At 35.6% G+C, this 23,420-nt stretch overlaps 1 protein-coding gene across 1 annotated transcript in view; it reads right to left on the bottom strand.

Moving 5' to 3' along the window:
* Positions 1-22,289, bottom strand: part of LOC125236718 (bicaudal D-related protein homolog) — a 191,787-nt gene extending 169,498 nt beyond the window's left edge. Inside the window, exon 1 of the mRNA XM_048143638.1 lies at positions 21,686-22,289. Coding sequence (XP_047999595.1) covers positions 21,686-22,039 — 354 coding nt within the window. The 5' untranslated portion in view covers positions 22,040-22,289. The remainder of the gene's footprint in view (positions 1-21,685) is intronic.
* Positions 22,290-23,420: the final 1,131 nt, after the last annotated feature.

Genomic DNA, 23,420 nt, shown 5'->3' with positions numbered 1-23,420 from the left:
GGCGTGGCCTTGCCGACGTTGGACGCGAGGACGAGGAGACTGGACACGAAGGCCTGGTCCTGCCACACAACGGTCATGGAATGGTCGTAATCTAAACTAGGTGGTTATATGGTTTTAGTTAATAAGTATAAGCAGTTGATTGACAGTTTCTTCTTATGTTTAAAATAAATATGAAGCGTGTTATATGCATTATTTTCATTAGATAACTATTTTAAATTTCGTTTTTTTGAGTAGGTAATAAAAAATAAGTTTCAAAATTGTGTCTATGTGTACGTAATATTAGCAATTTCTATTATTTACGGAAATTAAGTTTAATAATATTGCGATGTAGGAATACAATGCATATGCAAATTAAATAGTATGTGGAATCTAATTAAATGCTGCTTGATGACGAAATGGTAATATGGTTAAAAGTGCGGCACGTTTTAATATTAAATCATTCGATCTCTACTTTGCATTCAAATTGATAAACTTAACAAATGATTTCGTGCACTTGGATACAACATTCGTCATAGCGTACAGGTGGGCCGCGTCATCCGCGACACGTGTTCACATATAAGGGATCGGTATGTAGCTTCTGTTATTACGTCTCGAATTTCAGTTTCAACATAATGCATTGTGCAATAATTTAGATTACTTCAAATTTATCGTATTTAACTTGGCAATTGCATATAATTATAATCTTACCGACTTTTGACCATATTAAACTGAAAATTAGTATTTAGAACTAGATTGTCAAGAAATAATAATGTACTTGAATGTTTCAGATTTTTTTTTCTCGGAATTGACTATAATATGTTTTACGGATTTAACAATGTGTGGAAAATAAATATATTTAAGATCTAATAAGAGATAAAAAGTTGGATTATTTTAAATTGGTGTAAAATGGATATGGAATTTGTTGGTATATGAAAAGTTTTTGTTATTTAGGTATAGGAGTGTCAAGTTTTGTTTTATTTTGCGACGGATTTTATGGCTAGAGGTTTTATTAATGTTGGTAATTTTATGTACTTATAAGTAAAGGGTGGAATAGAAAAGAATGGTTTGTGTTTTGAAATTAGGTATGTGTGCGAGATTTTGGAAGTCGAGTAAACTGAAGCAGGTATGTTTTTCAAAGAGCGACTGGTCTGATCAACCAAGGGTTGTTGAAATTCTTATTTGTTGAAGTTTTATGGTGTTGGTTTGATTGTGGTTGGTAATTGAATGTTTTTTTTAATGTGTTACTGAATCGATATACTTATAAATATGCCTATCGTATCATCGGCAGCCCGAGAGGGGTCATGAGCGATATGGTATAGCAAGGGTACGCCAGGGTACAAGGCAGGTAAGGAATCCTTGGAGATCTGATCATGATTTGATCGAGCATCAATCGTGAAGACTCCTTGGACACATGGAAGGTTATTATGTAAGGACGTGTTAAAAGAACTGCCTGTGTGAGTTAATATATTGTATGTGTGCGCGCTTAAAAATAAATATCCTTGTATCCTGAGCAAATAAATAAATAAATATATAGTAAGGTCGGCCGGCCAGGTAAGTAAATGCGTTGTGTACCCTTGCCATAAAAAAAGAGAAGCACGCTTTAGATGCACAAGTAAATACAGTGTTATTATTATGATAAAAATAAAGTTAAGACGTCTATGAATGAAAGTAAGACTTGCAAGTAAATAATGAGATAAATATGATGTTCACCCAAGGTACCCTAGATTGGGAGTTCATACTCGTACTGTACGAACTATCTATTTGGATTTGAATTGTATCGACGGATACTTATTTCACTGTGAATTTTTTTTTTATTTACTTAGTGTAGTTTTAAGTTTTGTGTTAAGTCTTTGATGTTGTTTACATTTTGTATTCTGGTTATTTTTATACAAATATGTATAATTGTTTATTAAACGATTCGTCATCAAAGCAAGCATAGATAACTAAGTGTATAAGTTGTATAACCTTTATAAAAATACATGGGTACCCACCCATGGTAATAACTATTGTATGGTGCCCTTAGCGTATAATGGAAATTTGTGTTTATTTTAGACAAATTTTATAATAACTTGTAATTTTCATTTATTTTACAGTGTATGAGTAACTCTTTTAAATTGAATTTATTATTCAGCAAATATTATTTCTTTCAACTTCAAAGTAATTTACTGTACCTACCTAATACTTGTATAAAAAAAAAAACATGATTTAATTTTGTATAATACATACCTTCACTAAGAGCTTTTGCTTGCATTAGATAGTCTTCCTTACTTTTTACTTTGTGTAATTCTTTTTTTATATAAAAAAAAATATTACTCATAGTATAGAACAATATTTTTTTTTCTCTGAGGGGGAAGGTGTAGTGTGTGTACCACACCTTACCCACACATGTGCATAGCTTAGTATATATTGGCATGTACTTGTTATTTAAGACACATTAAACGTATACTCCATACGAAGTAGTTATCATTTACGCTCCACATCACAAATTGTAGCAAGTTTTTCCTGGCATCCAAAGGAAAACCGGTGCACTAACAGCCATCAACCATCCGATGACACACTCAGAAATCTGAGTATATTAGCAGAAAATTAATTAAAAGTGTTTCCAAGTCTTTTCACTGGTATATGTGAGGTTTGACATCATTAATAGGTATGACCTGAGTATGAGAGTCGGGGTTGAAGCAATATGTCACTGTCAACCCCAGCCTTGACCCAGGGTGAGCAAGCAAGGCAGCTCAATTAGAAACATTGTATCTACATAGTCGTCTTTCTGAATTTACAGACAGTATATTGCCTGGATTACCGATTGTAAAAGGAAAGGACCATACTTGAAGTCGCGCCTTATGTATGGACTCGCGCGCGACAAGGCAAGTTGTGCTAAAGGGGCAGATTAAGAATGAATGGGGAAGCAAAATAGCACCAATAACGGAAATGATGAGGTTAGCGTGGTACAGGGGTATGCTTCTAAGGCCCACTTGCACCAACCACTTAACTCAGGGTTAGTGGGTTGTCATCTGTCAAATTCCATGATGGGTTAACCCGAGGGTTAACCCTCCATTGTCGTTGGTGCAAGTGGCCCTAAGTATGAATGTCATAATAAAATAGTCAAGAAAATGTTAAGGATGAATGTTGATAGACGGAAAGCGAGATATGATATATATCCTGAAATCGATTAGCCCAAGACAAATTAAAGAGGATAATATTAGAAAGAATGGAGTATGTATTACGGTTAGCGAAAGTTAGAAGAAAGGAAAACATGTATCGAATCCTCATAACGTAGGAACTGAGTAGTAAAAAGAAGGTAAGTCCTAATCCAAATCAATGCCAATCAGTGCAGCAAATGAACGTATCGGGTAGTAGTAACACGATTATCACGACGACCTAGAGTTAGGTAAGCTATTAATTGGATGCAGTCGACCGGGACTTCCTTCCGACGATGGGATACACGTACCTATTACTCGTTCAGTAATTGCATACAGACATACCTAAACCCGAGAAGCATTGAAACTTGCGTTATGGATATGGATCCATCCTACAGTCAAATTCTACGACGCGCACTGGAGGTAAAGGGGTGGAGTAATTTTTCACCACAGTGGCATATTCCATATTTTACTATAATTTCGTTAAACCTTGGTAAGCTGCAATATTCGGAACCCAATATCGAATTGACCTACTTCACCATTTTAGGTCAACACTTAACACCGCAAGTTTACAAACATACCGGATATAAGCAGACCATAAAACCACCAACCAACCGACCACCGAACCGAAAATTAAACTAATTTTGGGTATGAGAACCAGTCAGGCCACCTCGAGGGATTTACAGTTTTGCATCTCACTGATTTCACAGAACTGGATTATACGCTCATCGACCAAGTTTTCTCAGATTAATTTCACAGACTTGATATATATAAATATAATTAAAAGACCTTCAAATCGGATTACTCTAGGATTAGATCAGAGCTAAAGCTAACCACATAAGGAACCAGACAGTAATTTTATTTTTCTACTTAAATCCGGTCAACAATCGGGTTAGTTAGATAGCCGCCATGCGGTCAAATTATCTAAGTAGCCCATATTTGTTTTAATTTTAAAAAATCTCCGAGGTCTGAACACTGAACAAATTCTTGAGTATAAAATTTAGAAATTTTATTTTTGCGGCCAGCGACACATCGGTTACATCTTTTGGCAAAATTATTTTACAATTCTGTCCCGTTTGTCTTCACAAGCAGGTATATCGTGCTTGCAATGTTATCACATATCAACGTGGATAAGACACGTGTCACTCTCAGATTGACATACATGCCAGAGGGTGACACGTATCTTTATCCACGTAGATAAGTCATAAACTTGCAAGCATCAGGCCTGCAGTACAGTGGTCCCTCAGTGTCCACGTGAAGTGAACAAAGGTATCCCGACCCACAAATCATCGAGTGTCTGCGATTTTTTTACGAGAAAAGTGAAGTATACTGGTTCTGTCACTTCTGTCATACTCCTCTGATAATTCTGTCCCGTTGGTGTCCACAAGGCTGCGGCTGCTGTTGAGCTCATAAATGGTCACGTTTTTTTCATTTGTAGTTTCATTTGCCTCTTTTGCACTCTTTAGATGTTCATTTAAGTGACAGCTTTCGCACAGCCTGTGTCATATGGTGTCCACATGAACTGTCAGTGCCCCCATGATCACAGGTTCCCTGACCCACTGCCCGCGAATCATCGGGTGCGCGCGCGCAAGGTCGCGGCCCCGATCGCGTTTTGTTTCGAGCTCCAAGCACTCTCACTCCGCTGAAAGCTAGTGTGGTAACTCGGTATCTTCCAAAATTAAGAACGTATTAAAATTCGACTGATTCTACTAGGCAATAAATAATATTCTTAAATGTTTTGTCGCTTATTCTTTCGTGTATTATCTATTTCAGTTTAGAACTGATTATGTTTGTTGGAAAAATTATTATAACGTCACCTCATGTATGCTAATGCTAATCTATACTAATATTATAAATGGGAAAATGTGTGTGTCTGTTTGTTTGTCCGTCTTTCACGGCAAAACGGAGCGACGAATCGATGTGATTTTTTAGGTGGAAATAGTTGAAGGGACGGAGAGTGACATAGGCTACTTTTTGTCTCTTTCTAACGCGAGCGAAGCCGCGGGCAAAAGCTAGTACACCATATTGACACTTGACACTGACAATTCTGTGCCTATTTCTGGGTTGACATTTTTACTCAGCGTCAATATTTGCTCGTCACAGTCGGGCAACAATTGTCACTGTTGTAAAATAGGCCGCTGCTAATTATAAAACTTACAGGGAAACTTAAGTTAACCTATTATTACCTAGGCATTACAGGCTTAGATAATCTCACTGCCTCATTAACTAATGCCCATAATCAGTCAGGTACATTTTATTCCTTCACAACTATTACGAAATGCGTTACGCGCAAGCGCAGTTGTTGCCATAATTTGCTATTAACAAGATCTCGGGCCGGTGATACCTCTGTTATGCCATCGGCACATTAGCAAAGATAGCACTGTATTACACACGTCATTACACAAACATTACATGTGTGATACAATCTTGATTTGTGATTAGAAAAAATAAGTGCAGTTGTGTACAAAACTGATATGGACAATTGGACATGATACAATTTACGTAAATATCAACTTGTGTTTAAATATAGACGAGTGACGTCTTGATCCAAACGAACTACTAATTGCATTTTTTATGAAAAGATTATGGCATTCTAAAGTAAGACAAGGTGAGAAAGTGAGGTACGAAAAAGATAAATAAATTGTATTATTTTACATATAAGTATATTTACACGTACACATTCAAATTTTAAAAATTATTTCATAATAGGGCAACAATAAGGTTTGTTGTATTGAGATCTAGACTTAACTAAAAGGAATACATATCTGGGATGAATAGAACCTCTGTCAGAAAAAATCTGTTACCGTTTCAGATAAAAAAAAACTTCTATAATTTTTGCAATATTTTGACTTATGCAACTTTGCCGTGTAGTGTTGTAAATGTTTCAAATTTGGAACATTTGCCGTTAGATTTCTATTTACATGTTGATCGATTGGTTGATAAACTCGACATGCATGTATTAGTCACACAACTAGTCGATCTGTTTGTTGGTCGATCATTGGAATGAAAAAAAGACGGTGAAATTTAGGGCAGCGATTAAAAGCTTGGCTTGTTCTTATTGTAATTTAGAGTAGTTTCACTTTCGGAGGAAACTTTTAATTTCGATACTTTACGCTTCAGCTGAGGAATGTGCTAACAAACTTTTCTGGCTTACTTGCACCAGCCACTTACGTTAGGGTTAGTGGGCTGTCATCTGTCAAATTCCATATAAAATGGCGGGCCCTTAAGGGAACAGATACAGTATCAGTCTCTTAAAAACTATGTGCTTTTGCCTCTGACACAATAAGTTTTGTTTTGTTTATTTGTTGAATTAGTTATCTTAGATGACCTGAATTAGCCAGTATAGATTAATTTGTCAATAGATTGCTTAATGTGTTGAGAGTAAAAGTGCATGACTGTTATAAATATTATTATATTGCAATTACACAACTTGTCGGTCTGTCGTCATCAGCCACATCGGCGCAAATCTCTGAGTTCCACCAAACATATTGTATCCGGTATCCGGTATATATGACGTCCTCACTTTTAGATTGTTGTATTTGCACCCTATCAGCTGTCAGCATTTTATTTATATCAGTCTAGTTTCCCAATCATGTTTCCTTTCAACGCAACTAATTCCATCCTAACCTAACCATGAAATTAAAATTTTGAAAAAACACCCGACCGAGACATAGCGGACCGATTTTCATGAAACATGGCTAAGAACACTCCCGACTAACTCAGCTTTCAAACAAAAAAAAAACTAAATCTAAATCGGTTCATCCGTTCGGGAGCTACGATGCCACAGACATACACACAGACAGACAGACAGACAGACAGACAGACAGACAAACAGACAGACATGTCAAACTTATAACACGGTTACGAATACGTAGATAGGGATCGACCCTATATCTTTTTAATCATCTTCTTAAATAATCAGCTTTCAAATCAAACCCTGCTCTCAAACTGGAACTGCATTGGCATAAAAGATGGCACAGATGCCGATACGATACCGCAGCCCAGTTTCATGCGCCCGCGGCGCCGCCGGTGACCTCCAACTGGTTTCGGTGCTTCCGCGAATGTATTAAGGCTTAAGAGGCATTCATGCTAGTGGCAATCAAGTGCTGTTGAAATTCTTTAGCTTCAAATGATGAGTAAAGGAAGATATGCAATTATTTTCGTATTAAAAATGTGAGGCATTATGGAAAATGTAAAAATAATTGCTGCTGGCATTGAACCATGGTAAAATCCGTTTTTTTTTTCTGAGTACTAGTCGTATTTTTAACCCCCGACGCAAAAACGACGGGGTGTTATAAGTTTGACGTGTCTGTCTGTCTGTCTGTCTGTTTGTTTGTCTGTCTGTGTGTGTGTCTGTCTGTGGCATCGTAGCTCCCGAACGGATGAACCGATTTCGATTTAGTTTAGTTTTATTTGAAAGCTGAGTTAGTCGTGAGTGTTCTTAGCCATGTTTCATAAAAATCGGTCCACTATGTCGCGGTCAGGGGTTTTTTCAAAATTTGAATTTTGTGGTTAGGTTATTCATATAACTACTGTTTAATTTTTATGATAAGTTACTGAAGGCCGGTGGTGGAAAGATATAGCGAAATATTATCTAGTTAAGTTAATTTATGATCCCTTTACACGATAAGAAGAAGAGAAAGTCATTCATGTAAATAGTTTGACGATCAATAACTGTACACTCAGTTCAACCATACTTGTCCAATCATGTAAACAAACACTGCTGGAAAACCATCACATTAACCATCACTAAAAATGTTAATATACAATTAAATAAACTCACAAAGTATTGAAATCAATCAAAAAACCACTGAAAAATATCATTTCTAAAACGATTTTCATCAATAATTGTAATTACGAACGGATGACATCAAAAACTCCTGACATCACGAAGTCTAGATTGTCTATGAATCGTAATGTTGGGATGACAACTTATCGTTATGAACGATCGATATTTTTTTGGCAGCGAATGTATATAAAGGAAAAGTTGAACGGGAAATATATCCTGATTACTTCCTCATCTTCCTTGGAACCCAGGGTCTTCCAACCTTTATCCTCGTCTCACGGTCATCATAAGTCCAATTATTAATTATTAATTATATCCCACAATATTTGGACGCAACAAGCTAGCCAAGGAAGCCATAATTGCGACAACCGGTCCAACCGGCCCCGGTTAAGTCTCTCGGCCGTAGTCCGTTACCATTGTTTAGTTGTTTCGTCGATAGTTTGATCGTGAACTTTAATTTTATATAATAATAAGGTTTATAGATATTTAGATCAATGTTCAGCAGTTCTCGAAAAGTTTGTACAAAAATTAAGGAAAAAGTTAAATTTGTTTTTATTAATTCCTATTTTGTTACCAAGACTTTGTTGATGAATTGAGATTTTATTAAGTTTTATTTATCATTATATTAGTCATTAAGGTTCCCTAGTATCTATAATTTCTTAATTATAACAAAAATATAAAGACTTCATAATTTTTAAAAGTCACTGAACTAATGTTGATCAGTATAAGGAGAATAGCCTACAGTTCAATTCTTCGCCTTTGTTACAGGCCCCACTCTGTATATCTTACGACAGTCGACTTATATTACTAAATGTTGGTAACAAAATAGGATCAATTAAAATTTGCTGACGTGGCTATGTAGAAAGTTGCCGGGAATTGCTCTGTTATTGATGTATTGCATACAAGGATCTATGATGGCTGTGTCAAAAACTCAAAATGGGCAGGTTTCTGAGGGAACACAATAGGCTGGTAAGGTACCATACTTAATAAGTGAAGAATGAAGATACCTATATATATAAATAAGCAAATAAATTAATAATTACAAATAAAATTAGAACTAAACTACTAACTAAACACACTTCGAGTCTTTTGTGCTATCCGGCTACGTTCCCTGCTGTTTTATAACCGTCAATAATGTAGTGAGGTGTTGAAATAGACGCACTATAGTATGTCTACAACATTAGAGGCTATGTAAGTATGCATATACATATATTAGGGTGTTTCTTATTTTATCAATGTTAAAATGTTCTATGTCTCACCCCCTCAGATTGTTCTCTGGTACTAAAAAATAATTGTAATTTTTTTTCAAAATTTTTCGTTACATTTTAGGGGTCGCTACCACACGTTGAAAATTTTGATTCTTCATACAAAATGATTTTTTTATTACTTTATTTTCTTTTTTTTTATGATACTTATGACGAATCATTGTATTCATGTGCCTAAAATTTGATATAACATTACAGCTTAATTTTTTTTTACGCATAAAATTCGTGTTTTAGGTGTATTAAACACTGATTTTAGTGGATTTTATTGACTTGTACCAACAGTACAGGAATAAAAATGATTAAAAATCAAACGAAATTATTCTTAATATCAAATATCCTTAAAAATAGCTTTAAATACCTTAAAACATTGTTTTAGACAGAAAAAACGAAAAAAAAATATATAAAAAAAATCATTTTGTATGAAAAATAAAAATTTTCATTGTGTAGTAGCGACCTCTAAAATTTATCGAAAAATTCTAAAAAAAATTACAATATGCAAAAAGATTAGCACAGTGCTAAAACGTCTGTCGTCATTTTATAAGAGTTGCTAATCTACTTATGAAAGATTGTAGGTGTGATGCTGTTTACTCGATATTTAGATATAGATCCTCTTAATAGTAGGTATCTTAACTATAAGGTATTCAAGACAATCGTTTGAAAAATTTCCTATCTGAACCTAATATAATGAAAATCTTTATTAGAACTACATAATGAATACACGAACATTCCGTCGTCGAAATTAATTTAAAAAAGCTCATACACACTCATCAAGCTCAAACAACAATGAGTCACCCAATCCGCAAAATAACACCTTAAAGTAATTGAGACATACGACAACAGAGCACTTAAGAACGCATATTGAATTGTACGACAATGCTTGAGCAATCGAGAGCGAAACCAACATACCGTTACTTGGATGAATCACATCTGCTACCTTACTCAAAAACTGGCACGATGGACGTCAGAGATACGAAGATAGTTTTGTGTCTTATTACAATGGTGTAAGGTGCAATAAAGTAAACATATTCTTTGACGTGACTAGCGATGCAAGTTCTGCCTTTGTACAGCATGTTCGATTGAACACCCTAGAAAAGGACCGGTGGAATATTTACTTTGGAATGAGTAATAAAATGAGCAAATGCAGATCATACTAGACTGGTTATTAAGCAAGTGTTCAAGCGATGGAGACTGTAGTGCGAACAACGGTTCATGTCCCTTGAGTCTGGACTCCAGGTAGTAAAGGCAGTAAGTATTATCGTGTACTGAGAGCTAAGTCGAATCTCTATACGACCATTGCAATGGTCAACGCCTGTCAGCAGCACTATGAAAGCATCTTTACAATCATATTTAACACCAGTCAATCAGTCACCATTTATGCATCTGATAGCTGCATTAGGTACTAAAAGCGACTACGGAATAGCACACATTGAAATTGCCAAAAACACCGCGATGTAAAGCATTTTAAAAAGAAAAACAGCTTCATAATAAGCCCATCGGTTGAATTTGGGTACGACTCTTTTGAGTTCGAGAGGTGATAGGAATATGGGCGGATAGGATGGTCATTCAAAATTAACACATGTTACTTGCCCCAATTTTTTCATTGTTGCCAATTTTTTGCCGCAAAATGTGCTGTTGTAAGATCGATGAGTTGACTTGTGCGGGATTTTCTAGGGGATGATTTATTTGTAGTCTGTAGGTTCAAAGTGGAACCTTATTTAATTTAGGGTCTTTTTTTCATAAATAAATCATTTATTTGCTTACCATGGTACGTACAGGATGTTACAATAATATTATTTGAACATGAACTCATGCCATGCCGCCCTGTAAAGGGTATGGCAAGATTCTTAAAACTAAGTATGTACATAGTTTACTTAAAATTAGGATATCTATTTGTGCTTACGAGTAGATAGGTACTTACTTTAAATTGTCATCCATAAATTCTTGGATAGAGTATTAAGCTTTAGGTATCTATTATATCTTCAGAGTATGAATTGTTTTTATGACTAGCCTTATACTTCGTTTCTTTTAAGATTAGAATTATCTGTCAAACGGGTAAACAAAGAAGCAGTGGTCGTAGACCTTCCTTCTTCGATTTCGGCCGATACCACTGATTTCTTGGAACTTATGTACATAGTATTATAAGTTATAAGTTCCAAGAAATCAGTGGTATCGGCCGAAATCGAAGAAGGAAGGTCTACGACCACTGCTTCTTTGTTTACCCGTTTGACAGATAATTCTAATCTTAAAAGAAACGAAGTATAGTCACTAGTAAAACAAATAATGTTTAAAACCTATAATTTCTTGAGTTTTTACTTCATTAAATTGTACCATGTATCTTTGTAAATAAAGGGAACAATGATCTCTTTAGCAATCAGCAAAGAAATCATTACTATTCAAAGAACAGATTTGAACTGAAATTAGTATCTTAACAGACAGTATTGAAGAAAATTTTATGGAGAATATACTTTTCCTAAATATTGTGATTATAGCTTTCACGGTTTTCATGACAATATAAAAAAACTGAAAATAGTGATATAAAAATGAGGGAAAAGAGGGGAAACATTGACACCTCGGCGTCTGCGTACTTTTATTTTTTTCTGTTAAGTGTTTGCTAGTTATCTATATACATGTCAAGTCCCATGCTTTTTGTCACACCCTATCCGACTAGCTCAAGTTAAGAACCAGGACTATGGATTCACTTCAAAGTGGCTCACTCCAAAATAATAAAAAAAATACCATTCTTAACTAGGTATTTGTAAAACAGCGCGGCTACATCTAGAACTTTTCAAACAAAAGGTTTGTCCATGTCAAAGGGATGCGCCGGGTGTGAGGTTTGAGTGTCATTATTATCAGTAAAAAAAAAAATCACCACGGGTATTGGTTATTGTGCCGCCCACAAGTCATTATTACCTTTGTCTTCTCATGCGACGTTAATTCTACTAACTTTTTAGATAAAAACTAATAACTCGATAGTTCAAATAAATTTCCTTAATTTGAAGGATATTTATGAAATAAAATGGATTATATCGCCTATAAGTAATGAATTTACAATTAATTATGGGTGTCATCCGTTGACCACGGACGCTGTAAAGTGTTCGAAACGTCGGGGTGAATTGTAAATTCAGTATACGTGATATAATCCGTTTCCATAGTTATGTATTTATCTATTTAAGTATGTATGTATATCGTCGCTTAGCACCATAGTACACGCTTTGCTTAGTTTGGGGCTAAGTCGATCTGTGTAATGTCCCCAATATTTATTTATTTATTTTAAAACTATGAGACATAGATAACTATAATAATTGCATGAGTAACTGTCGCGGTAACCGAAGACAATATTTTGAAGTATATTTGTCAACATGTGTACATATATGTAGTAAGTACCTATAGGTGGTATGGTCCCTATAGATAGTTAGTAAGGCACCATGAATATCATAAAACAATCAAGTAAGTAATAGAACTAATATAGTATTTTTCACACAAACCAATACCCTGTTTAGACTTCTATTAGTTAACCTAGAGACAAATAAAGTCCATTAAACTCTACTTTTCGCAATTGTCTTAAGCAACTTTATTGAAAAAAAAACAGTAGACTAGTGTTCCTGGCGAATTATGGACCTATATGGAATACGTTTGTAATATTTGTATTGAATATATATAATCATAATTATTATCTAATCTGTACGAGTAGCCTATAACGTAACGGGAACAAGTGCAAAAAATATAGTTAACACGTTATTGATTCAAATAAAACGAGTATGTATAAAACCAATTCGTATTCGTTCGCTAAATTATTAAATTTCACCTATTTTTTAAATACAAACCGGCACGGCAATAAGTCGATCGGTCCGCCGGCCGCCTCGTGTGTTCAATACCCGAACGGTGCCGAAGTCCGTGCGTCCGGCCGTCCGGCCCCGAACGCGCATTCGGCACTACACGCGTGAACGGCACTACACGGGAACGGACTTCGGCGGGTTCGGGTAGTTCGGACGCTTAGCACCGCCGGGGCTAAGGGGCCGGGCGCACGGATCGGCGGGTAGTACCGAATATCCAGAGCCCTAATTAGTATGCCCCTGGGCAGGTATGACGCGTCTCTAAGGCAACGCGAAGGCCTGTGCGTAAGAATTAGTCACTTCGACTTACAGTACATAATAATAAGTTATTGCTTTGCTGTTATTGATCAGACCAGAGTTGACAACGTGTTGTATTGTTATCTGAATTTCAAAAACTAGCCAATAATTTTAGACAGGGTGACAAAAAGACAGTTTTCTTCGCCAACAAAAGATCTAAGTAGGTACATTCACTGTTTTGAAAATACCCCCGACCGCGACATAGTGGACCGATTTTCATGAAACATGGCTAAGAACACTCCCGACTAACAGCTTACAAACAAAAAAAAAACTAAATCTAAATCGGTTCATCCGTTCGGGAGCTACGATGCCAGACAGACACACACAAACAGACAGACAGACAGACACGTCCAACTTATAACACCAAAAGAAGGCTGCATAAATTGGCTTCAGAAGTAAGATTGTGTCATTTGTGTCAGATATTTTTGCCCCTTTTTTGTGCGACATTATTGCCGTTAGCTGTACCTGCTGTGATATTGCTTGAATGAGTTTAGGACCTGCGTGCGTAACCGAATGCACAAACGCTCACGAAACGAAACGCTCGTAGATATCTAATATATCTATCCCTATCGCTCTTGCGTATTGGCGCGACATCGACAGAGCCAGAATACCTTTCGCGGCGTTTCGTTTTCGTTTCGCGTTTTAAAAATGCCATTCGGCTACGGGGCCATAAGTTATTTAATTACCTAAATATTACAAGATCGTCTTGGCCGCCTACAAGTAAAACATCACAAATTAGTAAATTAAAAAAAAGTCAAATCTCAAAAGCATTCATTTGAAATTGACCTGATTAAACTTAATCGTGATTTACCGAGGCAAAAAACAAACGACTACTTTTATGCTCCTTTTTTGTGTGACAGAAAAAACGGAATGGTATTACATATTTATTTCGAACGCCAATGCTAGATGCTTCGCCGGAACTATTTTGCCAACTGAGCTGATTTTTTTTTTTCATTTCCTTTGATATTTGACTAATGAAAGCGTGTCTCATTCCATGCAGAATAAATACAACATATATTATTAAATTAAAACGGGACTTAATCGCGTAAAACTTACGTTTTATATTTAACCCTTATTATATTAACCCCTATTTTGGGTTAAATATAAAACGTAAGTTTTACGCGATTAAGTCCCGTTTTAATTTAATAATATGAGTGAAGATCGTGTTAGTTTAAATCAATATAAATACAACATAAGTATAAGTAAGGTGCATTAGGGTAATTCCGAAAGTCGTCTAATTTCGAAAGTCGCACAGAAATCACCATTATTTCCATCATATCAAGATTCCCCTTTCAGAATTACCAGAGCATTTCTGTCATTTGGAATTACCCTAATGCAAGGTGCATTAGGGTAATTCCGTATAGAATTTTTTTTTATAACATACCACCTAATTTTCTTATTTGTGACGTTGTCTTGGTTTGGACCTTATTGTCGATGGCGCTTACGTCCTGCGGTGTCTTATGCGTACACGAACATCGTTCATAACGCCGTAAGCCCTTTGCCCAGATAATGTCACATTTAAGAACCAAAACGTAGGCATTATTGAGTTACAAAAATTCCATAGTTACGTTTTCGTACTTTTCGTAACTCAGTGGAACATTGTTTAGAAGTATAAACTACGGTAAAAAAAATTAGGTATGATGGAAGGTAATTTAAATTATCTTTACATATGATTGACTACTTATTAGATCCATGCTATATAATAATCAGAGATCGGACGGATTTGCGACATTCTTAGTGACTTACGTCATTTTAATGACTTTTAGTATGAGATGACGCACAAAAATCCGATCTCTGAATTAATAATATAAATGGGAAAGTGTGTGTGTCTTTCACGGCTAAACGGAGCGATGTATTGACGTGATTATTTAAGTAGAGACAGTTGAAGGGATGGAGAGTGACATAGGCTACTTTTGGTCTCTTTCCAACCCCCTACTTCCCTAAAATAGAGGGGGGAGTTTGTATGGAACATTGAGCAAATTTTAATTTATCGCAAGCGAAGCCGCTGGCAAAAGCTAGTATAGTAAAAAGATAATCTTATACTTTTAAACGAGCAATTCTTGTATATTTATTTATTTATTTATATATTTATTTACACTGACGATCTCAGAAACCGCTCTAACGATTTCGCAGAAATTTGTTATGTGGGGGTTTTTGGGGGTGAAAAATCGGTCGAACTTATCCTTAGGTCCCGGAAAACGCGAATTTTCGAGTTTTCATGCGTTTTTCTTCGCGCGCCATCTCGTGTGCAGTAGTTGTACTGTTAAGACAGAATTCTTTCGGTCGATGTAAGTACTATTTATTGCAAACACTAGATGGCGACACAGGTCAAGGCTAAAACGAATAGAAAAATACACTATTTGAGTTTTTGTGGCGAAATGCGCGCCGCCATCTCGTGTGGAGTAGTTGTGTTGTTAAGGCTGAGAATTCTTTCGCTCGATGTAGGTACTATTCATTTTTGAACTAGATGGCGACACATGTCAAGGATATGAAACAAACCGAGCGAAGCTCGGTTGCCCAGATATTGATATTAAATCGCAAATCAGACCATTAATGAATCATGAAATAATCAGTAAAAATCAGATAAAGGATAACTAACGAAACGAAAGTAATCATAATAAAGTTAATCAATATAATCATTAGACAACCACACCTACGGTAATGGATTAATGTTTACTTTTATCGATATCGATAGCGTATCGATAGTAAAATCGATAGACAATGAAATCGTAGAATTGCACATTATCAGATGAAATGATAGTAGACGGAACAGTATAGATGAATATATTGATTAATGATTTACTCAATTTAATAGTACCTACTACTCACTATGTAATTTATCATTGTCGTTTGATTAAAAGGAATAAATAGTTGCTTTTCGGTGAAGGAAAACATCGTGAGGAAACCGGACTAATTCCAATAAGGTCTAGTTTACCCTTCGGGTTGGAAGGTCAGATGACAGTCGCTTTCGTAAAAACTAGTGCCTACGCCAAATATTGGGATTAGTTGTCAAAGCGGACCCTAGGCTCCCATGAGCCCTGGCAAATGCCGGGATAACGCAAGGACGATGATGGTTATAATTATATCCAGTAGTAGATGTTTATGTAAAATGTTTTATTTGAATTAATTAACATTGACAAGATTTGGCATTTGATTTCATCATTCGAACATTTTGTGGGATAATGCCAAAAACCTTGATGACGAAATAATATATTGTATCGATTAAGGTTTTTTAAAATAAATACTAGTTACAAATAATAAGAATAAAGTAATATTGAATTGAAACCTCATCAAATCGAGCGCTTGAAATTCAAAATCGGCCTCTAGCCTAGAATATTAGTCCGATCAAAGAAGACAAAAACTACAAAAAAATATCATCCAAAACAAAAATAAATAAATCGTTTCTATTAGACCAATTTAAACAAAATAGCGTTATAAAGTACAAAGCAAGAATATTCCATAGCCAACCGATTAGCGGCTGTCGCAACGTCAGCGAGTTATCACGTTTCTTGCGACGTCACGCCGGTTTTGTCACACGATTGTTAGTGGTAACGTTTATTTCGTGTTTCCGATGGATTTATTGGAAAATAGTAAATGTTAAGCCGGGATTCGTTTTAAGGTACGTAACTTAAAAAAAATATTATCACTTAAAAAATGTGGAAAAAAAATAGGCTCCCAGCATTTTGGTTCTTCTTGTTAAGAGACCTGTTTCCGGGCGTAATTCTCAATAAATCGGTTTTAAAAAATTATCCACGAGACATTGTGACAAGAAACTTCAAATAAACTTGTATTTATTTGTAGAATATAGGTATAGTTATTTAAAGTACCAAAATTTTCAATGCATTTTAATATAATTTGGGTATTGTTCGTCAAAATTAGTTTTTTTTTAATACTTTGAATAAATTACCTTTTATTTATCATAAACATTTAAACACTCAAAAACTGTATTTTGAATTTAAACTTAAATAGCCGATTGAATAACAATATACCAATACTATACCAAAGGTCACAAAAAACTTTAAATAGGAAAGTTTACCGCATAAAAAATATAACAATCCCAAATCTGATGAAACCTTTTCAAAGGCCTATCGCGATTACCAGCGGCGCCATAATCCTTAAGAAAGAAGCGGACGCAACGAAGAAAACAGCTTTTTGTGGAATAGTCTATTGTTGGGATTTCATCACTTTCCAACCGATGACTTCCTAGCCAACGGTATTTAAACATTTGAAACTGACAGCTGTGGTTTTCTACGGAAACTTGAAGGATGCAAACCGTTAAAGCGGGACTGATTATTTTGGTTTTGAAAACGATTCTAATGAATTTGTTATTGAATCATAGAATCCAAGATATTAATAAAAACAAAACCTACTTATTACTAATTAAATTCACGGATTTGCAACATACGCAATTTTTTTTTTACTAGATCATACATTTGCGTCTATATCGTTTTGATATGCAGAAAATGTTGACATAATGATAATGCGATCTATTTGCACTTTTATAAATATTTTATTTTATTATTTGTGTGTTATGTAAGTTTAAAGATATTTGCATGATAACAGTGCATACTTACATAGGTAGCTGATAAAAATAATAGGTGCTTTGTTTTTTTATTCAAACCTAAAGCAGGTAAAAAATATGCTCAATGCTTATTGTGTAAAAAATAATCAGACGTTCATGCGAACACGCATATATACTCGTAATAACCCGTCTATTTAGTTTTTTACTCTGAATGTTAAATCAACCTACATTTGATATTATTTGAAGAAAAATAAGTACTCTTTATGGATATTCAACGAAAATAATAAATTGTATGTATTTATTTTTTTCGTTGTATGTATTTATTTATCTTCAGTTAGCGTAACAATTCATTTGAGTGATGAACACAGATATTTGTTCCTAAGCCGTGAATATTTTCTATGTATAGTATGTATATTATATTTATTTATTTATAATAGTTTTATTTCACAATAAACACAATAACCTATTTATAGCATGTCATGTTATTTGAGTTATTTCTGTTGTACTTACGAGCATCTTAAGTTACCAACAAAGCAAATAACTGTTGATTTAAACAATACCTACATACCTAAATAAAATACCATCTCATCGAGATGGCATAAAACGTTATCCGTAAAACAAATTCCATAGAACTGTTATCATAAGTGCACCGATAACGATAAGATACGTCAGCTCTCGCGTTGTTTCTAGTATGGTGGAAAACAGTTGATAAGCTGTAATGTAATGGTTTGCTCTTTTCAATGTTTTCATAATATTCTAGGATTAATCGGCATCAACAAAAAATACCTTTGTCTATACTTATTTTAAGTATATTGTATGTCTTTTGTCGGCCGCTGTGACTTACAGATGTAAGAAGCACTTGGCATCCGTTAGCTCGTTGGGTGGACGACATCCGCACAATTGAGGATCACAGCTGGATGAGACTAGCTCAGGACCGAGATACATGGCGTACTAGAAGAGAGGCCTATGCCTAGCAATGGGTGATAAAGGGCTGACATGATGATGTATTTTGTATGTATTGTTATTTGTTAGCAGAAGAGAGTTTTTATTAAAATTGCATGTATGTTTTACGACAATTGTGGTAGTTACCTTTGAATATCTTTACTACCTATCTATGTATATCTAATATTCACAGAAATATACTTTGTTTAACATGTAAAATAATTAGCGACAGATGCCTTTGAATGGTAAATATAGGTGAATCAGTGTTTTTTTTTTGTATGAATAGGTAGACGTTTGACCACGATCACACCTGATGGTAAGTGATGATGCGGTCTACGGTGGAGCACGCTTACCTATGAGATACCTATTTACTCTTGCTTTAAAGAGACCTGGATTGTGCTCATGCGGAAACACAGACTCTGGCAGGGCATTCCACTCCTTGGCGGTTCGCAAAAGAAATGTTGAAGCGAAACGCTTAATGCGTATTTTTGGAATACTAACCGTGAAGCGATGCCGCATTGCCGATATATTGTTTATTCTAATATGACATATGACCTATGTTTTGGCATGTTGCTTGCTCTATTCATTACTTTTGTTGTTGATGTTGGTCGTCTGGATGTATGTAAACAGATTACAGTACACAATAATAACCAATGCGGACTCATCAAGAGTAAGAAACTATTTTTACAGATATTAGATACATCAAGTCACGCCTGCACTCCCAAAAGGGGCAGGCAGAGCAACGAAACCAAATAAAGTCAAAATACGGATATTCATTAGTGTCTTAAACACTACAATGCAAATCACATAAATCTTCAGCGATTATTCAGTTTTCAAGTAGGTAAAAAAGTTTTTCTGTAATATGATATTCATTTGTCATTTTAATGTCAATAACATTCGTTTTTCAACATTTATTCGTTTGCAAATAATATTGTTGACAAATGTACGTAGGTACTTTAAGATAATAATTGCAAAATATTTTAAACAATAATAAAACGTGTTCACAAATACTGTAGCTACACATAATTTTGTAATTATACCTTGAAATTTATTACAAAATATTAATACTTACCTACCTATAACAAAAACTTGCAACATAATATCATCATAATTCTTAACCTACAACATGTAATTTAACGAATTTGGATACAGTTAAGCAGAATAAGGAATCCATATTCATAAAAAGGTACATATTCATAAAAAAAATACATTAAAAAAGAAAATTAATCACGCGTAATGGGTTAAGAAATTCATTCCTTATCCTCCCGTAGGCATCGTAGAAGTCGACTTTAGAATTTGGGTTCGATTTTTGTGTGGACGACGGGCTACAGGGCTAGCAACCAGTCACTCCAATGTCACAATCTCGTTTTCTTTCAAACCCTTCATTGCGAAGAGTGGCTTCACACTTCAGCAGTTTCGTATGCTCTGCCTACCCCTTTTGGAAGTACCTACAAGCGTGAGTTTATGTATGTATGTATTTGTAAATAAATGTAAGTACATACTTATGTTGTGAAATGAATCGTATCTAAATACCGGCAAAAGAATGGGCGAGAGTCGGATTAGAGCGAACACCTCATTGTTAATGCAAATTTCTTCATTGCCTAGTTTTTAAAGCGATTTCGCGCGTGGCATTTCTCTGTATTTGTAAGAATTGTAAGCATTAATGTATGTATGTCACTCTATTGCATATTAACAAGTTGACACAAAATAGACAAAATAAAATAAAAGATAATAATAGGGTTTCTTCCAGCTAACCCTTATGGAAATGGCAAAGGATCAAACACTAAAAGACCTGTCGTGTACCATAGTTAAAGTTATGTGATTAATTTTCATGTCATGGTTAGGTTTTTTTAATATTGGTAAGCAATAAAGAAAATATGTATTATTGTGTATTATAAAACGTACTTATGTGTGTGAATGTAATGTCAGGTAATATACCTATAAAAGTATAGGTATAAAAACTTGGATGTCCGTAATAAGTGTGAGTCAGAATCAGAATGCCGTTTTGTACGTTTCTTTGTGCGAAGGTAAATAAGGCGTAGGGGTGAGAAACTAAGAAAAATTATACAAATCTTTATAAAAAATAAAAATTATTCATCTGTAACTCCTTTTCCCTGTTTCTATTACCCACTTAAGGTTACTTTTAACAATGAATATAAAAGTTAGGAAAAACTACCGTCGAAAAAATGTACTCATTGATTGGACTATATCGCTCACATATCGCTCCTTTTTATAATATTTGGCATCATATGCCTAAAAGGTTATGCTTATCCATACTAATATTATAAATGGGAAAGAGTGTGTGTCTGTTTGTTTGTCAGTCTTTCACGGCAAAACAGAGCGACATGATGTGATTTTTTAAGTGGAGGTAGTTGAAGGGATGGAGAGTGACATAGGCTACTTTTTTTCTCTTTCTAACGCGAGCGAAGCCTGGGGCAGAAGCTAGTGCCACATATTTGCCAAATTTCACCACACTTTCGCAAACACCTATTTGCATCGAAATGTATAACAATCCGTTCTTTGTTCATAACTTAGTAGAAATTTCACGATTGTTGCGCCAATACGGAAACAATAGGTACTAACAATTAAACAAACTATCTAACAACCTTATAAACTAGATAATTACGCCGAATTTCCTTTGGTTTCTGTTTTGATAAGTGTAAATAAAAAAGTTGTACTTACAGGCTTAGAATTTTAAAAGTGGAAAATATGTGACTTGAACTCACGGCATCTGAGTTCAAGTCTCACACAAGGCAGACATTTTCTACTTTAAAATTTATTGTAAACCTATTGGCATCGATTGCAGACGATTCTGGGCGAGCTCACTCCATCGTAGGCCACGTTTGCCTTTGGCTAGTCTGTGGTCAAGAGTAAACCCATTCATAATACATAAAATGAAAAGTTGCACTTATATAGGTACCTACCTCAAGTTTTTTAGAGTACTCCTCAGTGATCTTGTCCTGTTCTTTTTTCAACTCCTCATTTTTCTCCAGAAGGGCTTTCCCCAACTCCGCTGCCAGCAGCAAATCTGACTCTTTTTGCTGCAACTGCGTCCACACATCCGGCTCCATATTATCTGTGGTCGTCATCTCTTTAACGTAATCTTCCAAATCTTGGTAAAAATGCTCGTCGGACAAACTTAAAGCTGATGGAGTCAAACGATTAGCACTTCTACTTCTACTCCTTCTATGCCTGCTCTGTGTGTGGTCACCTTTACCTACAAACTCAGTCTCCTCGGTTATAAAACGGGGTTGGCTCTCAACACTATCACCAGCCATACTAACTTTGCACTATTTTGGTGTAGCTATTCTTTTTGAACAGCTTGTCGAACGCTTGTTGTAATTTCACAGACTTTGGTAGTTTCACTTTGAAAATGTTTCTCGGGAGGTCGAAATCCTTTTTTAAGGCCATGGTAACATTGGTAGCACTGCACTCGCGAACGCGCGGATAAAACAACTGACGAACGAAACAATTGAACGAATGGAATCAACGAATGAGCGGCGCGTCGTTGCGTGGCAACGGGTCAGACACAACAGAGCGAATGCGGAGCCGTGTAGCGCCGCGGTGCGAGCGGCAAAGATTAAGTGGGGAGAGGGGGAGATAGGTAGAATGTGGTGACAGGTGTCTTGTGGTGTTTTTATCTATGCACAGACCAATACAACAAGACGGCCCTTACAGGGCGACTCGCGGTCACCAAGCATACGAAAAATCAGGTGTATAAAAGTTTGAACGTGTGCGACACCGATCAGTAGCGCCCAAGTATACGACCCGCTAACAGTGTCCGTGTCCGCTCGGGAAAAAATCTTAAATAATTAAATTTGGTTGCAAACAATGGTCTCTTGCAGCATAAAGTGGTGTGGCAAGTCTTCTAACACTTCCACATATAAAAAAGATGGAATAACATTCCACAGTTGAGTCAAATTAATTATTTTGTTGAATATTGTTTATTATCCGCGGAGTTCATTTATACTGGTCAATATGGTTGTACTGAGCGGCGCCGAGGCGCGTCCATCCCTTTTTGCCTAGTTAACAATGCGATATGCTATCCCTTTCACGTACGACTAGGGATGGGGCCATAGTTTATGTCTGTTGCGGGAACTTCGTACTACCGTTCGTACCATGTGCTACCATTTTATGAAATATAAAAAAAAGCAGATTTGTAATTGTGAATAATTATCTAGAGTCTGTAGTGTTATTTAGTTGATTGATTTGTTTAGAATATTTAGTTGGTAATTTAACTTACATAGTAAACGTAAGTAAAAATGCACAGTTTAGTTATTAGGTTAGTAGAATGATTTTTATTGAGGTGCTATCACAATCATCATCCTCCTTGCGTTATCCCGGCATCGGCATTCGCCACGGCTCATGGGAGCCTGGGGTCCGCTTTGGCAACTAATCCCAAGATTTGGCGTAGGCACTAGTTTTACGAAAGCGACTGCCATCTGACCTTCCAACCCGAAGGGTAACTAGGCCTATTGGAATTGAGGTCAACATCATAATCAGATATGAAATTTAATCTATGGCCACGTTTCTGGTTCATCAGCAGATCAGCTCCATGATACCATAATATTGCATCGTCACGTGATTTACACAATTATGTGTGCATAATTTCAACTCAATCGGTTAAAAATATCTGCTTTAAAAGTCGCATGATTTCAC

The sequence above is a fragment of the Leguminivora glycinivorella genome, chromosome 19, assembly GCF_023078275.1.
Source record: "Leguminivora glycinivorella isolate SPB_JAAS2020 chromosome 19, LegGlyc_1.1, whole genome shotgun sequence".
Classification (NCBI taxonomy): Eukaryota; Metazoa; Arthropoda; class Insecta; order Lepidoptera; family Tortricidae; genus Leguminivora; species Leguminivora glycinivorella.
This window is presented reverse-complemented; position numbering and strand designations above follow the sequence as displayed.